The sequence below is a fragment of the Ambystoma mexicanum genome, chromosome 2p (genome assembly GCF_040938575.1).
Source record: "Ambystoma mexicanum isolate Mex_15411 chromosome 2p, UKY_AmexF1_1, whole genome shotgun sequence".
Taxonomy (NCBI): domain Eukaryota; kingdom Metazoa; phylum Chordata; class Amphibia; order Caudata; family Ambystomatidae; genus Ambystoma; species Ambystoma mexicanum.
The window spans coordinates 910,154,168-910,173,312 of NC_090923.1; the positions used below are offsets into that span (position 1 = coordinate 910,154,168).

General features: G+C 44.3%; 1 protein-coding gene across 1 annotated transcript in view; it reads right to left on the reverse strand.

The window, feature by feature from the left end:
• Positions 1–9,243: 9,243 nt before the first annotated feature.
• Positions 9,244–19,145, reverse strand: part of LOC138566897 (prolactin-releasing peptide receptor-like) — a 215,745-nt gene continuing 205,843 nt past the window's right edge. The window contains exon 2 of the mRNA XM_069644624.1: positions 9,244–11,463. Within this exon, the coding sequence (XP_069500725.1) occupies positions 10,344–11,463 (1,120 nt within the window). The 3' untranslated portion in view covers positions 9,244–10,343. The remainder of the gene's footprint in view (positions 11,464–19,145) is intronic.

Below are 19,145 nucleotides of genomic sequence, written 5' to 3' on the forward strand. Positions count from 1 at the left end.
AATTCCTGTGTCCAAAGAAACATAAGAAGTATGTGTAAAAATGGATCTGCTGCAGTCCAAGTGGACAGTGCATGCTTATGACTTGGAACAAAGATGAACATGTGAAATCAGGAGGATGCCTGAAGGGTGTTATAAATGTATGGGTCCCAAAGAAGCATTTCTTTAGACAAGGATGTCTAGGAGTAAAGGATGATGGGAGAGTGGTCAATGAATCGGCAAGAGGGGGAAATGTAGAGGAGCAGCCAAGTACCCCCACCTCAACCACTTCACCCATATTCCCTATATGTTGGGAGCCAGAATGTGAGACCTGTGCAGTACCAGTAAAAATACTGGTATCAAAGAGAATCCTGGAAGCAAGGTTCCGACTGAGGAAACCATACCTGCATACGAGGCGATGTTATGGCCAACTGAATGAAATTCCGGAAGAAGCAGATCAAATTAATGGCCAAGATGAATGGTGACATCATGCAGAATGGAGCTGACGTGCAGAGAGAGATGCAGAGACAAGAGAATGAAGATATTCTATAAGGCGTCAAGAAAGAATCAAGGATAAGTGACATCTTGGGATCAAGGTGAAGAAGCTTATGCCATAGAAATGATGAAGATATCAAGTTGTTTTACACGTGTACATACGCAAAGAAACACAAGCAGACAATGTATTCTCGAGGCTAGCTAAGTAGTGAACAAGGTGTGGCATGCACAAATGTATGCATATATGCATAAAGAATAAAAGATGGATGGTTCCACTATGTGTATAGCAGAATTGGACTAAAAAAGGAAGGTCTCATTTTCAGTGTGTCCCAGTAAAGAAAATAAATGAATTAAAAGTGAATCTCGGGAAGGCGATGGTGGATGAAGCCAAGCCAAGAAAGTCAAGGTCTTATCAGGCTGAGGTGAGCAAGCATTGGATACAAATTGTGTGAAAGAACAAAACTCCTGTTCAGAAGGCATGAACCAAACAAGGAAGACATCACAGGTCTATTAGAAAATACTATTGTAATACACAAGAAGCTCAAAATCATGGTCTACAGTCACGTGGACAGATGAAGTTGGATGGACGAGATGGTCACACCTAAGCATGAGGGCAGAGCGTGCCTTCACCCCCCAGAATTCTCCAGCGTTAAGAACACTCCCAAAGTCTTAAATGCCAACAGACCACTGAGGTGATGATAGATGGATATGCTAATTGGTGGGAAGCTCTGTCTTAGATGAGTTCACCAGCACCTGGAAGCCCGATCTGTGTGCTGCTAATGCAGGTGGAAAAGTACTGATGAAGGTTAGAGTGCCAACCAATTGTAGGGGACCACGTAATTAGGAGTCCTATAGTTTGTGTAGCCAATGTGATGTTGTGTATTTAGTGACGTTGATAGTGACCATTTTGAGGGGATGGTTTAGTTGCCCCACCTGAAGTTAAAAAGCCTATCACTTTCATTCATTGGCCCATACTAGTATAGAGTGTACACTTAGATAGTTCCCTAGACCCAATCACATTTACCAATAGGTTTTTGTAGTTTGCCATGTAGGATGATGTTGGTAAAAAGCAGGTTGAACGTCACCTATGATGATTTTTTGCTATATAAGATGACTTTTTTTCTGAAATGCTTTGAGAGATTTGCTATGTGACCATGGATGATGTCCGTTGTACTCCCTGTTTTAGATAATTGATATTAAAACAGTTATCCTTTTTGCCAACTACCTGAGTCGTTTCGATTATTGATGTATGAATAAGACTCTGCATCCCCATCCATCTCAAGGGTATTGCTACTCAACTTAAAGGGCTGGAGATCACCCAGTTCATGTTCTTTTTGATCGATCGGGGGTCTAACAGGTGTGCCATCAGTGGTCTGGGGCTGACTGGTACCTTGCAATTCAGGGGTCCTAAAATTAGCGCATTTGGGTGCTATATCTTAGAATTGGAATTGGTGGGGGCGGAGGCCTGTGCCCTCCTTCACATTGGATTGTGTGGTTCACAGACACTCAGTCCTCCCCCCATGGCCATGCAGGGCACATCCTTCCCAGGGTGCAATGGTTGGCAACATTTTAAGACAATGAATGGTTTATGGATCTGTGTAGCTCTGGCCTTTCTCATCAGTGCATGGGATTTAACCTAATCCTTTGCTCATTTTCACGGCCTCGGCCTGGGGAGCTGACTGTCATGCTATGTTTAAGCTTCAGGCCACAGTATGGCTGCTAATATCTAAGAGGCTGCTATTCTCACATGTGCGCTGCGCCTATAAAGCATGCAATAACGTAACTGTGAAGAAGCCTTAAGGTCACCTCTTCCCCATGTCTCTCACAGTACCTGCAGCAGTCTTTGCCTTATCTGAAAGTGCATGGGGGTGCAGGAAAATGGTGTCCCGTTCCCAACACTTTCCACACACACACGAGCACTGCCCCAAAATACACTGCCACTCATGAACACACACTGCCCCTTATGCGCACTGCCCCCACTCCAACTGCCCTCCAAACACTGATCCTCTTCTCACACACACACACACACACACACTGCCCTTCCACACTCATCCTACACATGCAAAGCCGCCATGCCCACCTACCCACACTGTCTCTCACACACAATTCCCCCACACAAAGTGCCCAACAGACACACACATAATACACTCCAAGCTCACTACCTCTATGCACACACTTCCACCATATAAACTTTCCCCACAACTACACTGGCCCTCTCACTGACCTTTGTGAGGGTGAAATATCCAGAGTTTTATTTTATTTTTACTTATAAAATGATGCAGGTATTTCTGTTTCTTAAATTGTGATCTGCTAATCAGATCACACTTTCATAATGTTCTCTGACAAAAAATGTTATGTGCATACTTACTGTACTGTTTCCTGACATCATCAGCAACTGCCTTGTAGTTGCAGCAGGGTAGGTTCAAAGGTTGCATGTACATCCCTGAATACAACTGCTGGATACACAATTCCAAACAATAAAGTTGGCTTTTTAACCGTCTTCATCTCTGGTTTAATATATTATAATTTTGTAAACCAGACAGCTTGGTAGCCTTTCTTAGAATATAGGTAGAAGCCATGTCTGGTTTTGACATGGTGGCTACTGAGATAAAACAATTATACATCCACAAGCACTGGAAGTCATATTATTGCCAGCTTGGTAAGCAGTGACTCATAAATGACAGATATGGGTGTGTATTAGCGGGCTGGTCTGTGTATCACCAAAAACAACAATGTGGACCCAGCCCAAAAGCCTTATTTGAACCCCCAGATGAGACAGTCCTACCATGGCAATGGCTCACTTACTCCAGGGTGCTGATTACTGGGGTTCTTTTGAAATAGGAAGACGGAGGAAGGGATGGAGTGAGAGTAGCTCAGACGAATGATTCATTCCACAGAGGGGTCTCACCATCTTGGATTTGCTATGGACAAGGCACTCTGGGTGTGGCATCAGCAGACAAAGGACAATTGCTACAGCAGCCAGAAATGGACTCTTAACAAAGGTCTTTATGTTGCCTAAACCACTGTTGCATTCTGCCTATATAAGGTAGGGAAACCTTCCTCTTAGGTTATTCACCTTCTGACTTCAAGACAAGAGAAAATCACCTGGAACTTTGTTAGGAATAAAGCCTATTAGAAAGTCTGCTGCAATTCAGGTGAAGACAGAAGGCTCCAAGGAAGAGAAAAGTGTCTGCCTACTCATCCCAAAGGCACATTTGATGTGAAACTGCTGTGTGGACTAGGCCTACTGCAACTGAGTCGCTGGTGCCTAGAACCTTGCCCGTGTAGATGACAGAACCCTTGCAAGTGCCCTCTGCAAACCTTCCTTCTTGGAAAGGGTTGGAGAATGTACTCACCTTATCCCTGAGACCCTAGACTGGGTATCCCAGCAACCACAGAACCAATGAAGTGATCCCCTGGCTTTCCATGCAGATCTAAACTGTCTCAGTGCTGGTTTGGGAAACATCAACACCTTCCTCCCTTTAGCAAGGGAACTGTGAGAGTCATTATTGACCACATCACTTGAACACCTCTGCATCTCTGAGTTTCACTGAACAGCAGGGATGAAGCTCTGTTACTACACATCTGAGACCCACCCAGTCATTTAGCATCCCCAACTCGACACTGAATGCCTAATTACCAGCTTCTTCAAGCTACGAAGTATTGCTGCTGAAGTGCCCAAATGCCAATGTGACCCAGTCATGGCCACTCACCACCGAAGGCCAGTCTCAGCATCTCTACACCAGAGGCGCCGGAGTCTCCTAGAACCACAAACACTGCATTACATATGGTTGTTGTTGCCAAACAGCACTGCATTGTTGGAACACATTGCCAAAAGTGCCCATACTTCTGGTTTGACGTCAAAATGCCTGGTTCAATATTGCTGAACCCCTACAACAAGAACATGAGGTCTTTGACAAGGCAATTTCCCCCTGGTCTGCCTTATAGGACTTTAGTGACTTTTAACACACCTTCTCTACCTTTTGGAAGACATTGCTGTGAATGTTTTATTCTGCTCCTGAAATCTTTGCCTGAGCACCCCTGTATTCCAGTTCAGCGTGCCCTTTATTTTAAAGTTGCTCATCTATGTTTTCCTTTACAATGGTGGGTCAGTAATGTTTTGATTACTTGTGTGAACTTTTGTTAGTTTAACTAAAGGTCATATTTTCATAGAACCTTAGTTTGACATTGTTTTATTTTGATTCCACCATACTATTGTTTCTGTGAATCTGTGGCAACTCACATCCCTCATGAAGAATATAGCCTTCCCTCTGCCCTTGTTACCAAAAAGAGGTAAAGGAGGTTTACCGGTCGAGGTGTGATTGCTTCTTCCTTATGATGGGGATCACTGCGAGTTTACTAGTATTGTCGGGCTAAGTAGGCAATTTCGCCTTAACTCATGCCAGTGCTACTGTAAAGCAGTAGTTTTTTTGGCACGCAATGCCACCACAAACAATGCCCAGACACACTGCCCCCATAGAGGATGCTCTCCATGCACACTTCCCCCCCACACACAGTCTACAGACACACTGAAATCATGAACACTTTCCCCACAAACACATACTTTGCCTGCCCACACAAACTTCCTGATCCCAACACACACTGCCACTTCCCCAACATGCACGGCCACTCATCCACATAGACTACTACTCTCTGCCACACAATGCCACACTCCCACAAATACACTGCCTCCACACACACTTCCCTACCACACATGGTCACCAAACACCCGCATACACACTGACCCCCTACACACACACACACTGATCTCCACATACACAGTGCCCCGCACACCCACTGCCATCCCTCACACCCAATTCTCCCGCACGCAAACACCCACTGCCCACACACACACACAATGCATTCACTGCCCACTCTCACAAACACATACACTGACCCAAAACATACTACTCTCTCTCTTGCACACTTCCATAAACATACTGTGGCGACATAATGCACCCACTTATTCTGCCCGGTTTTACCCTTAAGTGACATACATTCTTTTGTCGACTCCATTCTTGCTGAATATGGGGAACCAAATCCACAGACCACCAACTGGCTCACACAGCAAACACTGGATTGGCGTACACATATCTTCTTTCTATATTCAGTGTTTGCTGTACAGATCCGGGAAGTAGAGTAGAGTGCAGCAGAGACGAACAGGTAAGAAGATGGGAGGTTTGGGGTATTGAGTGGGTATGTAGGGCCTGGTGTGGGGTAGGGAGTACAATTAGTGGGCATGATGCAGGCTGGGTCTTGGGACAGGGGCATGGGACAGAGGCCCACATTCAGGATACAGACCAGAGGAAGATTGGGATGGAGGAAGTGATATGTCGGATGGAACTCCCCATTGGCAAGAACAGCGTTGTCAAAGCGGTAGGGGATTCAAGATTAAGGGATTTGGCAGGTGGGAACACAGGAGAAAGGCTTGTTGGATGGGATTCGGTGCGCTAGTGTTTGAGGGTTGGGGGTTCTACCATCTTTGATTCAGTAGAACCATATTGAACTGTATGCAGGGCAGTGGGATCTATGTGATGCACCTGAATCACGGTTGAATCCCAAACCCTCGAATATCCACCCACCAAATCGTGCCCACCAATCATTTCACTACACATGCCCATCCTGACACATGCACTCTGTCCCCCACACACACTCTCCCCACACATGAACGTTCTCCCCTCATATCCAAACAGACCCGAACACACTACCAACACACACTTTCCACAACATTGCCCTCAAACACTTCCCACACACAAACACGGCCCCACACACACTACACATACCTCCACACGCTACCCCAATACACAATGCACCCAAACAGAGGCTTCATCATATACAGCCGCCACACTATCACAGCACATACACTGTGGCACACACATTGCCCCCACAGACTTCCCCTAAACACTTCTTCCAAAATCACACTCATGTGCTGCCCACACATACTACTGAACACACTGCCACACACACACACACACGCACACCCAGCCCAAACACGCTAACACTGCTCCCACAATCACTGTCCCTATGCACAGAATGTCCCCCACATGTACACTGTCCCCCCACACACAGACCCTGCGCATGCAGACTCTCTCCTCTCACATCCAAAGAGGCCCCCCATACACTGCCAACACACACTTTCCACACACATTGCCCTCAAACACTTCCCACACACAACTACTGCCCCCACACACACTACACCTACCTCCACACACTACCCAAATACCGATTCCACCCACACAAAGGCTCCATCACACACAGCTGCTACAATGCCCCAGCACACACACTGCAGCACAAGCATTGTCCCCACACACTTCCCCATAGCATATCTTCCTGAATCACACTCATGCATTGCCCCACCACACACACATTCAGCCCACACACACTAACACTGCTCATGTACTCACTGTCCCTATGCACAGAATGCCTCACACATGCACACTGCCCCACATACACACACCCACACCACACTCAAGAACACTGTATTACCCCACACACACTGTCCCCACTCACACACACCCACATCTACTAACCCCACACCCCAGCCAAACACACACGGTAGTGCATGCTCCCTACACACTCTTCTTTCCAATCTCAAACTTGAGCTGGACCACCTGAAGTTCCGGAAGCAGCTCAAAACCTTCCTCTTCTCCTCTGCTTTCTCTCTTTATCTCCCCTGCTGACCTACCTGTCTGTTGCACCGACTGGCTGCTTGGCTACCCTCACCGTCTCACTGGGTCCAAGGCTCTCCCTTGACCAGTCACCGCTGCACTGCCTCTGGGCCTACCATGCATTTCGGTGCTGTACTTTTAACTCATACAGTTCCTTGCCTTCTTGCATTTACTCAGTGCCACTGCCCTGTGCTGCACTTGCATTGCTGCCCCGTATCCCCTTCCCTCTCCCTTGCATCCCCCCTTGCTCTTCTCGTTCTCGCACTTGCACGATCTGAATGACACAAGGCCTAGTAAGATCGTTTATCTTGTACTCCCACTGTTGTCCCTCCCGTGTCTTGTCGCACCATGAAACACTTGTGTACAGTAGTGTTTTAAATGACTTTCATCATATCACACACACTAACACTGTCACCACCCACTACATCCCCAAATCACACTGCACAATTACACACTCTGCCTCCCATACACAAACTGCTTCCACTCACTATCTTCTCATCCTCACTACCGAAAACACATTCCCCCACACCCATATGCCACACTGAGGCACTGTGCCCCACCAAAGGCACATGCACTCACAAAGACACTTCCCCACACACATGCACTGCACCCCGATACACAAACACTGTCCCCCTACACACACACACACACACACACACACACACACTGTGCCACACATGTACTGCCCTCACACACATTCTCCCCCCATACTGTCCCCTGCACACTGCCCATTACACACACACATTGGCTGCACACACACAAACACACACACACTGACCCCACACATGAAGCCCACATACAGCAAACACACTCCCACTCACAATACCATTGCCCACACATGCATACACTGCCCTGCCCACACACACACTGTTCATGAGCTCACACACGCCCTGCCCCCACTCACACTGCACACCCCAAAACCGTGCTCGCACACACATAAATACAACAATTATGTCCATTCCTGAGCATTTCATAGCAATTCATGCTAATGTGTTGTGCTGCTGCACATTTAAAGCCAATCCCTGGTGATGATGGAAGTATTTGAACGTTTAGAGCCAATACCTGTCAAAAGGTACGAGTAGCTGGGCATATGATGGTAATATCTAACAATGCAAATATAGTGCCTATAGTACTTTGCCAATTCTTGTTTAGAAATGAGCCTCAACATTTTCTTTTTATGAGAATCCTCTGTTGGAGGGTGGAGGGGGGGGCCTGATTTTGTTTGGTGTCCTTGAGCTATGTTGACATTCGTTGGACTGAATCCCCAATGAAGCGTACCCACAGCTGTACACAGGAAATGGCACATCCAGAGCTGGAAGTCCAGAATGGCCATCCAGAGTGCTTGATACTGAGAATGTAATGCCCAGACCTCGAAGCAAATTGAAGGTGCAGTGTTAACACAAAGCATAGCATGCCCAGAGCAATATTTGCAGAATTGAATGCCAAGAGTTGGATGCTCAGAAGTGCATCAACTAAGCTTTGTGCATAAAGGGCTATGTCCAGAGCTTTATTCATAGAATGGCATAATCAGAGCTGGAAGCCCAGAATGACAGCACAAAATGCTTGATGCTGAGAATGGAATGTGCAAACCTGGATATGCATAAATTCAGGTCCAGCGGTGGCGCTCAGAAAGGCATGGCTGGAGCCTATAGATGGACACTGAGAATGGCATATCCATAGCTGGTTGATTAATGAGAGAGGCCCTGAATTGAATGTCCACAGTTGAATGCACAGAATGAAGCGTCAGCAGTTGCCACCCAAAATAGAATACACCGAGATGACAGCTCGGAACAAGTTCCTGACAGCCAGATCTATACATTCAAATCTAAATTTGGTTTACTTATATACTTGTAACCAAACATTGCTTCAGGAAAAAAAACCACTATTAATACTATGATCAAATGGCACAAAACAATTCACCATGAAATAGAGCAATCCATAGGAGGCACCATGATTTCGAGATCTTAAAGAGAAAAGCCCCCAAAGATACATGAAGCATAGAATATATAGAGCTGGCCATCAAGGACAGCGTACTCTGAGAAGAACAGTTAAAGCATGCGTACCAGAACATCCATAAAAGATACAACAGGACCAGGATCATGGAACATGAAAAACATTTTATTTCACCAACATATTTTGAAGGCTTGTGTTCTCATCCCGTTTGTTGTGGTAAGCAACAGACACCAAAAAAGACAAGTGGTCAAGTCGTGTGCTCACGGCACATGTCAATTGACAATCCATTCGATCAAAGTATTGATGGGATATTCCTGACCATAACCATTTGCACGTCCTTCTAAAACACTGACAGTCACCGGCATAAAGAAACTAGTTCAGTTTGCATCTTCTGTATCTGCTGGGTATTGTCTTTATCTGGAGTCCGGTCCTGAAGTCATAGGTTTCCATGCTTAGGTCAGTGAAAGGAATCAATGGACCTGCTTCCCCACCCAATCAATAGCCCTCTTAATGTTTGGCTCAGTTGACCTGATGTTGCACAGCTGCACCTACAAAATCAACAAGACACCACAAGCTCTGAGACAACGAATAGCAACTCTGGCAAATGGGAAGGGATGAGGAGTCCGCCTTTTGTCCATCCATTCTTTGCAACTATAGATAATCAAAAACAATGGTGATAGGCCGGACATTGTTTTCTTTGGGTCAGGGGAAGAGAAGCAGCAGAACAGGTCTTTACAAGAGACACCTTCATACTTGAGTTTAACAGCATGTCTGCCCAATCCCCAAACAATTACTGTAGGTAATCTCTTGATTGTGTTGAAAACAAATGGTCCAGTGGTGTGTTACTGGTGTTAAAGTGCATACATTCAATAAGTTTTATTCAAGATGAAAACATTTGAGGATTTTTTCAAGTTCATATTGTTCACTTAGGTCGCAATATCAACTGAACAGTGAATGTTCTGGATCTGCTCAGAGTCAACTTGTGTTTTGCACATTAGTGTTCTTCCTCCTGAGTCTCTGTTGACAGAGAAACCATGGGATCTAGACACTTCAGACTTACATTTTGATACTTTCACTCTTGACATGGTTGGCAGAAGTACTGAGATCGAGAACAAATTTTAAGGGTGAAGCCCTAGAAAGCCATATTTTTCTGGCAACCTAAAGCCCACCACTTTCTTTTATCCCCAAGACCTGTATGTAGGTGGCTCCTAGATACTGTATTGCCAGAGAGTAGAACATGCAATGATATTCCTATAGTGTGTTGACCCCAAAGGAGCCCACATTCTTCCCAGCCCTGGAGGCTTCTGGAATAAGGCTCAAGCACGTATTGAGGCGTGATGATTTGGAGGAAAGCATGCTGCTTTGCCTCTTTTTCTGCCGAAAATATCTCCTAATGCGGAGCCTGAACTTTTGGTGGAGGGAGGCGTAGATGAAGGGGTTGTAGCATGCTGAGCTCATAGCAGTGAAGTGACAGCAGACTTGAATAATGTTGAGGTACTCTTTGCTGATGAAGGTGAAGTCTGTGTCTATATCGCGAATCAGATTCAGGATCTGTAGAGGCATCCAGCAAAGGGCAAAGACCAAGATAGAAATGACCAAGAGGATGAAAGTCTTCCTCTTCTTCTTGTTCCACTTGCCCTGGTTCTGGTCAGCCGCACCTGGTACATTTCTCTTGCGGAGATGAAAACTGATGGCGCAGTAAGAGATAGTGACGGACAAAAGAGGGATCATATATGACATCAGGAGCATCAGGCAGGAATAGACTAGCCTCTGACTCTCCATCCCTGTCCAAAACTCTTCGCAGACAATAAAGTCGATCTTGATGCTGTTGAGGTCGAGATAACCTGTGAAAATAGAAGGCGGGGCAGCAAGTGTGAGGGAAATGATCCAAATTACCAAAACAACGAGCCCACAGCACCGAAGAGTGATTCTGCGACGAATGGGGTAGGCAACTACAATGTAGCGATCCACAGCAATTGCAGTTAGAGACAAAACAGATACATATACAGTGGCCACCTGCATAAGAGACACAAAGTGGCACATAAAGCGGCCAAACAGCCAACCTCCCTTTTCAAAGGCATATGACACGGTCAGTGGAACGCAGGTCAGGCACATCAAGAGATCGCCCACAGAGAGGTTGCCAATGAAGAAGTTAGTGGCATTATGCAGCTTCTTGTCGGCAATTATGGATCCAACCAAGAAGCTGTTTCCCAGGCATGCCACAAGGATCAGTACACTGTAAAGTGGGATAAAGAGAAGCGTGAACTGATGTAGGAGCTTAAACCCGGAAAACATGTCCATGATGTCACTCGAGTTCCCAGCACTGCTGTTGTACTCCATTGGAATTTCAGATGTGGGATGCATTTTACACCTGCAACAGACCAAGAACAGGGCATGTTATTATTTTTAGTTATAGCAAATTATTTGATGTCCAGGGTGGTTTAACTCTTTTGACACATGGTTACAGATCATTTACATCTCTAAGGGTCTTCAGCAAAATCTAAAGTATTCTCACAGGGTATTAGCCATTTATTAAATTCAAACAACATGAAACAAGTATTGCCCTAGTCAATGCATTGTATACCTCTGTAGTGGCCCCATCAACCAGTTACTTATCCCAAGAGGCAATAACACATTGTGCATTTTTGCCCCAGAGATGTCAATGTAATTCTCATCTTAGTTGAACAGTTTGCATTTGGCGCCCACCTCCTAAATCAGTATATGCATGGAACCTACCTACATCAGGCAGCAAAAGTATAACGTGGCACCTCATGAGGCAGAATAGGTAGGCAAATCTACCTGTAATGGTTTATTGAGCTGCCACCCTCAACACAGGGAGTTCCTTTCCTCCCCCCTCAAGATGTCCTGCAACAAACTGTTTAATGGATTCTTTTATTCAGCCTTATCTCCAATTCATATAATACCACTAAGGTACCAATGAACCATGGACCAGGCCGGTGTACAGGAAATATTTTTAGATTTGTTTGAATTAGATGTTATGAAACCCGCACTAAAATGTCAAACACTACTTTATTCGTGGCACAACACAATAAACTTCTCTCAACATAAATAAATCACACAAGTGAGTTGAAAAGAAGACACATCACAATTCTTTACTTTATACAAATTTCGCTTGAAAAAATTATTAGAGCTGGTCAGTGAACATAATTAACAAATGTAGTGCTGTGCAATTTCGATTTTGCTGTGCGCTTAAAAGGCTAGAAGTTTGGTTTTTCAGATGTGGACAAATGCATATGGCAATGATGATTTCACCCACACTTTTGGTTTAAAATAAACGCTGGGTGATTTAGCAGTTTGTTTTTAGGCCCCCCTTCTCTGGTATGTGTTGCGGAAGTCAGACAGAAATAAAATTGGAATGATTTGGGAATTTTGGATTTCAGACCCTCACCCCCTACACTTAAAGGCCTGTGTTTGGGGATCTGGGTGGTAAAAATGGGGATGATTTGAGAATTTTAGATCTTTCAGCAATCCCCCACTTAAAGGCCTGTGTTAGGGGAAGTTGGATAAAAAGATTGGACTGATGTAAGACTAAAGACTAACATTTTGACAAAAATCTAGTTATGTGGCAAAACTTCATCATTTATTTTTTATTTTTTATTTATTGATGTGTTATAGTTCACAAGGAACTTTTCACATATACAAACAATAGACATCAAAACAACAAGCGTGTTACAACAAAGTTAAAAACGCATGTTAGCACTTTAACAATGACAACAGTAGCCCTTCCCAAAACCTTCCAATTCATCTCCCCTATATATATATATATATATATATATAACAACAGGTAAAAGGTGTCTTGCACTAAGTAATACTATAAACGTCCCATAAATTGATCAGTTAAGGTCTATGGCACAAACTCTCCGGTAGCATTCGTAACTGAGCACTAAGACCTCTTTCATAAAAAGTATAGCAGCCAGTGAACATTTAAAAGATTTTTCCATAAAAATATGTTGCCAAACCCAGCCCGGGTGAACCACCGTAAATTCCTTTAACAGGTGCGAGAAATGTGTCTGACATACACTGGTCAGTTCACTGCAAGATACCAACAGGTGCTATAGGGTTTCTGTCGAGTTCTCCTTTCTGCAGAATCTACACCCTCCTGAATTGTGTGCTAAACTCCTTGCGCACCTAGGATTTCCTTGTTAGGGAGCAAGTTCAGGCGAAAGTGTAAACACTGACTAAGCCAGTATTGCCCTGGACATTTCCTCAAGTAGTGTGGCAAGTTGTTATAGGGTCTGGCATCTAACAACAACCCAGAAAATAAATGGTAGTTCCTAACACGATTGATTGTGTCAATCCAGTTGACCTCCCATAATCTCTTTTTTACTTTCAGTGGATACAATAGTAAGTACTCCACCGAGTAGTCAACGGCACTTAATATTTCAAGACACTGGTGATACCATTCTTTGAGGCCAGCCAGGGAGTTCCACTCTAGCGCACACTTTAGCAACCCCCAGGTTGATCCCTCTTCCGCCAAACAAATCTTTCATAGGAAGTTTAATTGTTTCAATTTAACCAAGGTTTCCAACAACACCAGACCGAATTCATACCATCAAACGGACGGAGGGACACTGGCTGGCAAGGATAGTACTTTTCTCCAGAATATTCCCTCAAGCTTGCACCATTGCCCTTTAAGGTTGAAAAATGACATCTCCACACCATACGTCACCCCTGGGACCACTTTTTTTTACAATAGAACTCTTGTATGGGAATTATCAATAATTACCCAAATTTCTTGTTTAAGTAGTTACCGTGGGCTGCCAATGCCCTGATCTTTATTCTTTTTCCCCCGCAAGCCACCGGGCTCTAGTATCCTTTGTGAGGATTGAGAAACCCAGGTACACAAAATGGTCCCCTATCTCTAAAGGTGTCTCTCCAATATACCATTTGAATTGATCTCCTGCTTTTCAAGGACCTTTATGCAAGGTTAGAATTGTCGATTTGCTGACACTTATCGTTAACATATTCTTTTTGGTGTATGCCTACAGGGCCTTCATCTGATGCTGCAACCCTATCAGCGTATGGTCCATTAAAATCAAGTCATCAGCATACAGTAGGTAGTTAATCACTCTTGCATTTAATTTGGGTGGGAAATATTTGGTATCAAGAAAGGCTTCACTCGAATCAGACAAGAAGAGAAGCATTAAATGGGGGCCAATAGGCAACCTTGCTTCAAAACTCTTGCCAAATTTATCGGAGCAGATAGGCTACCCTCTCTATCCAAATGGACACACACACACAGTGGTGTCCATATGTAACACATTCAAGATCGCCAGTAAAGCAGGAGGACAACCCCATTTATCCAATTTGGCCCATAGCATGTTCCTCAACACAGTATCAAATGCCATAGAAAAGTCTATGAAGGCGGCATGAAGTGGTTTATCGTCCTTCATATCCCCCTTCTTTAACAATTCCAGCACAAAACCATTCATCTCCATCCCCACTCCCCGACAGAACTCTGTTTGGAAGATGTCCATTCTTTAATTCTCCTTTGCCCATTTTCATATGTCTCTTAATACCAGGCCAGTAAAGATCTTAGCTGGGCAATCCAGCAGGGAGCTTGATCTGTAGTTTAAATTTTCCAATCCAGCTAATCATGGGGAATTAAATAAAATGACAGCCAGGGCTGAACCATTTTGCACAGCCAACCTTTTCTGACATTTTCACAAAAAACATAACCATTAGGAACATGCAATGTATTCCCCTTTTTCCTAATTTCACCCTCCAACGGTCCACTGACTCCCAAATATTGTAAATTTTCAGATCAGCAAGAAACCCACATTAAATGGCATTACAGTACCCTGAGTCATAGGTGGATGAATTTTAAATCACCAAAATCGCCTGTAAATTACCTAGAAAATGACACATACATGTAATCAGTACGTCATATGGTTGCTGAGAAAAAGGCTTAAGTTTTAATATTCCTTTTAAACAAAGGGAATCTTCATCTGTGCACATAAGAGCTTCCCTTCCACTGTGCAATTTGACACTCTGGGCCAGCCTGTAACCAGCATTTTATTAGTCTCAGTGTTTGAAGCTTGCTCTTTGAAGTTGGATTTCAGCCTCCCTTAATTGTAGCCCCTGTTTTCACACTTACTTCTTGCATTCTGGTCATGCATCAGCCAAGGGAAATTGTCCTGCAGAGACAGCAAGTCTAAAGGACACTTGGTTTCCACACCTTTCAAGCAGGCCACATTTTAATGTTGTTGTAAAACAGCTGGGGGTTGTAAATCAGGCTTTCAGTGGGGGAGTTTATTGTGACATTTGTCCCACAGCAAGCAAACAGGCTCTGTCTTGGGCCTAAGGAACTTTTTCATGGAAACAAAGTGGGCTTTTCTTTTCAAATGGTTGCTTGTATTCTGCGTGTGAGACATAATATACACATGCAAATCTGTTTTTGTGTCAGTGTTTAAAAATCTTGTTTTTCGTGTGAAAAGGACCCTTACATGTCTTCTTCATCATTTGTGAATAAACAATGCTGCTTTTCCTTTGGTTATGACAGGTAGGCCTCTTTCACAGTTTGGGGCCTTTAATTGCACCCCACATCCCCAAAAAGGCAATACATATGTAGCACTCCAACATATGACATAGCTATGACTCCACGCCCACCCACCACTAGGCAGCTTAAGTGCAGTAGCCGCCCTTCATGAACCAGTGTAGCTATGATACCACCTTCCCTCGGGCCATATAGGAAGGACACAAACCCTCATTATAGGTATGACATGGCCCAATATCAGGCAGTAAAGGTAGGACAACTCTCATTAGACAGAGCAGGTCTGAAGCAAAACAGCACAGACATTATATTGGCACAACACATTAGGTATAATATCTGCTCCCATCAGACTGAATAGGTATGACATTTCCCTCTCCAGGCAGTATAGGTATGACACCTGCCCTCATCTGGGAGTAAAGCTATGAGGGTCCCCCTAACTATCAGCATAGCTACAACAACCCTATCCTTCCAACATGAGGCAGTATAGCTGTAACACTTCCTGCCACCGAGTAGGATAGCTATATTCATCTGCCCATGTAAAATGACCCAATTTGCCAGTATAGGTAATTTTGACCCCCATGAAGCTGTATAGATATGGAATGCCCCCTTTGTGAGTTATTGTTTACATTCGTGGGATGGCCAAAGATAAAATGATTAATCATTTCTCCCTGGGCCCTGCTACATCAGATCAGGGTGTGATGTCCTATCCGCAGCATCAGTAGTGCCCCAGCCTGGAGGAAGGATACTAGTGACAGAGGCAGATAAGATCTGAGACAGGATAGGAGATGGAGAGAGAAAGAAAGAAAGCATGTGGGTGGCAGTCAAAGTTGTGTTATGTTCCTGAGGGATCTATGTGATTACTGCAAATTTGTAATGCAGAAAACGAAAATGTTGAATTTATTATTTTCCTGAACATTTCCCCGCAATTATATGCAGGGGAGACCAACTGAACCCCTCGCATACTCCCATTATAATTTTTATAATCCTAAACTCCCCCACACGGGGAAATGTGCATGTTGAAATTCGGCATTTTCGTTTTCAGTAAAATTTCCAGTTCGCAGTGATGACATGATGCGTTCCTGAGTTGCGGGAAAGGAGCAGGGTCCATGCCAAGCCTGCAAAAGAGAGTCTCCCTGTTGTTGACTCCAAATCACATTGTAAGCATCATTTAACATGACCTGAACTTTCTCACTTCTAAGCGTGAGACCGAAATTGGGTATGAAACCTGTGCTGCTCAGTGAAGTCTTGCTTCCCAGACTGGGCCATCCTCCCAGCTTGGTTCATTGACTAATGACAACACAGATGCTAGTTTGCTAAATACAATACAAAACTCCCTCTTATTGGCTCCCGTGGACAATGCGCTGACTCTCTTTGAGATCGGACTAGGGCAAGACCTAAAATGTAATTTCTTGGTGGGCTTGTCTGCTTTAGTGCTCTCTGTGGGAATTGAATGTGGCAACACCCTAACTCTGTTATCATGAACAGTCTGCTGGATCCAGGCAGGAGCTATGTGCAGCTCTCCAAGCCCCAGGTATAATCAATCGATGGGACCTCCCTGAGGAGTATGGGGACAAAGCTGAGTTTTCTGCATAAGGAAAAGACATGCCACAACCCTAGATAGGAAGCCCTACAGCAGGGAGCTGTGTCCCTCTTGCGAGTACATTATTATAAACAAATCTTTCCCTAAAGTCTTAGCAAAAGCAGTCTTCTCATATAAGGCGACTCTCTTTGAATACATCGCTCACAAAATTCCATGTGTATTTAAAGATGCTTTGTGTAAACTAATTACTCAGAACAAAAGAAAGGATGCAAACAAGTACATGTTCATTATTTTAGCAGAGTTCATGTCTAGCAATTGTTCGTTTTATAGATGTCCTCAAAGTGCATTAATCACTGCACTTACTATTTTAAGGGTCCCACCCTTTCAGAAAGGTGGAGGCGACGTTGTGTCATAATATCTCAGGCACTATTGAGTACCAGACTTGCACACCAGGTGTGTGCACCAACTGCTGTGAGCCTGGAAAGACCTTGGTAGGGCAAATCCCCTAACGACTCTCTTGTAATGATGTCCTTTAATCCACAGGAAGTAAAGCAGGAGCGTATGTCCGTGTTAGACGGTGTCAGTAAAGTTTGATCTTGGCAGGGTGTGGAGGGCTGTGAAGGACATACGTAGGGCGACCAGATCTTAAAAATTAAAAACTGGGACAGTCCATAGACATAAAAAGGCAATTTGATACCATGCCTACACTTCAATAGAGAGAAGAGGGCGTGCAGTTATTGGGGAAGGGAGGAGGATGTTTGAAGGTGGGCTGTCCAGTTATGCTGCTGGATGTAAACTGTGCAGAGGTGGCTGTGACTGTACACAGGTTCAAAACAAAAGGAACACATTCTCTCATCGCTATTTCAGGCCTTGCCATGAAGTCCTTTCCCAAGCAGTCTCTGTGGCACAATAAATTCATGCACGTGCCTCTGAACTGAAAGGTTGAAAGCTGGGCCTGAATAAAAGATTACCAAACTTCCCAGGTTATGGGCTGCAAAGCTATCCAGCAGGCTTTTTGTCGAAAATTAAGATAACCAAGGCGAATATTAAACATACATTACAGAATCTAGTTTGTGGCACCAATAACAAGCACGGAGGAAATACCTCAGCAGGAGAAATCTATGTTCTCCTTGTTTCACAGGACACTATGAAATATGAGGCCTACTACGTGTTTCGGGGAAATATTGCCATCGAAAAGAATTTTTAATAATAAGGAACTCTTTTTCCCCTTCCTGATGAGCTTTGTCAATGCCACTTTCGCTAAGAATGAGGAACTGGACACATGAAAAAATAATGTCTCTGTTGCACCATTGACATAAAAACCTGGTCTGAATCCCATTGTATATACTAATTACAGGCCCATAACGAATGTACCGTTCCTCTTAAAGATTGTAGATACACTTGCCACCTTGAAATTGCAGAAACATCTGGAAAACACTAATACCCTTCATTACAGGCAATCAGGGTTTTGATCATTCCATGGCACCGAAAGTGCATTAGTGGATCTTCAGACTGAAATGCTTAAAATCATAGATCAGAGCAAATTGCGGCTGCTGATTTAGCTGGACTTGTTATCAGCTTTCGATCTCGTGGATCACGAGAAGCTCTTCGAGAGACTAAGTAAGGCTGTCTATTGCTCGGTGAAGGCGATCTGTTGGTTGAGATCGTTCCTGGGCAACAGGAATTCCAGGATTGTTTGGGGAACTGCCTTCTGGAGCTTGGAATTTCTGGAATGTGGAGTGCCTCAGGGGGCCTGCATTTCTCCAGCATTGTTCAATATATTTTGTCTCCCTTTATGTGATCTCTTGGACACTTTAGGAGTCCGCTTTGCTAACTATGACAAACTGGCCTGCTGCATGCTCCAAAGGCAATACCGGGTCTCTATCTTAACCAAGAAGAGAGCTCATATCCAAGCCCGTGTCATTGCAGTTTCTAACAACTTTGCCGAACTCTTTAAAATCTGCAAAGAACTGGCTAATCCTGCTGCAGGCTCTACCTC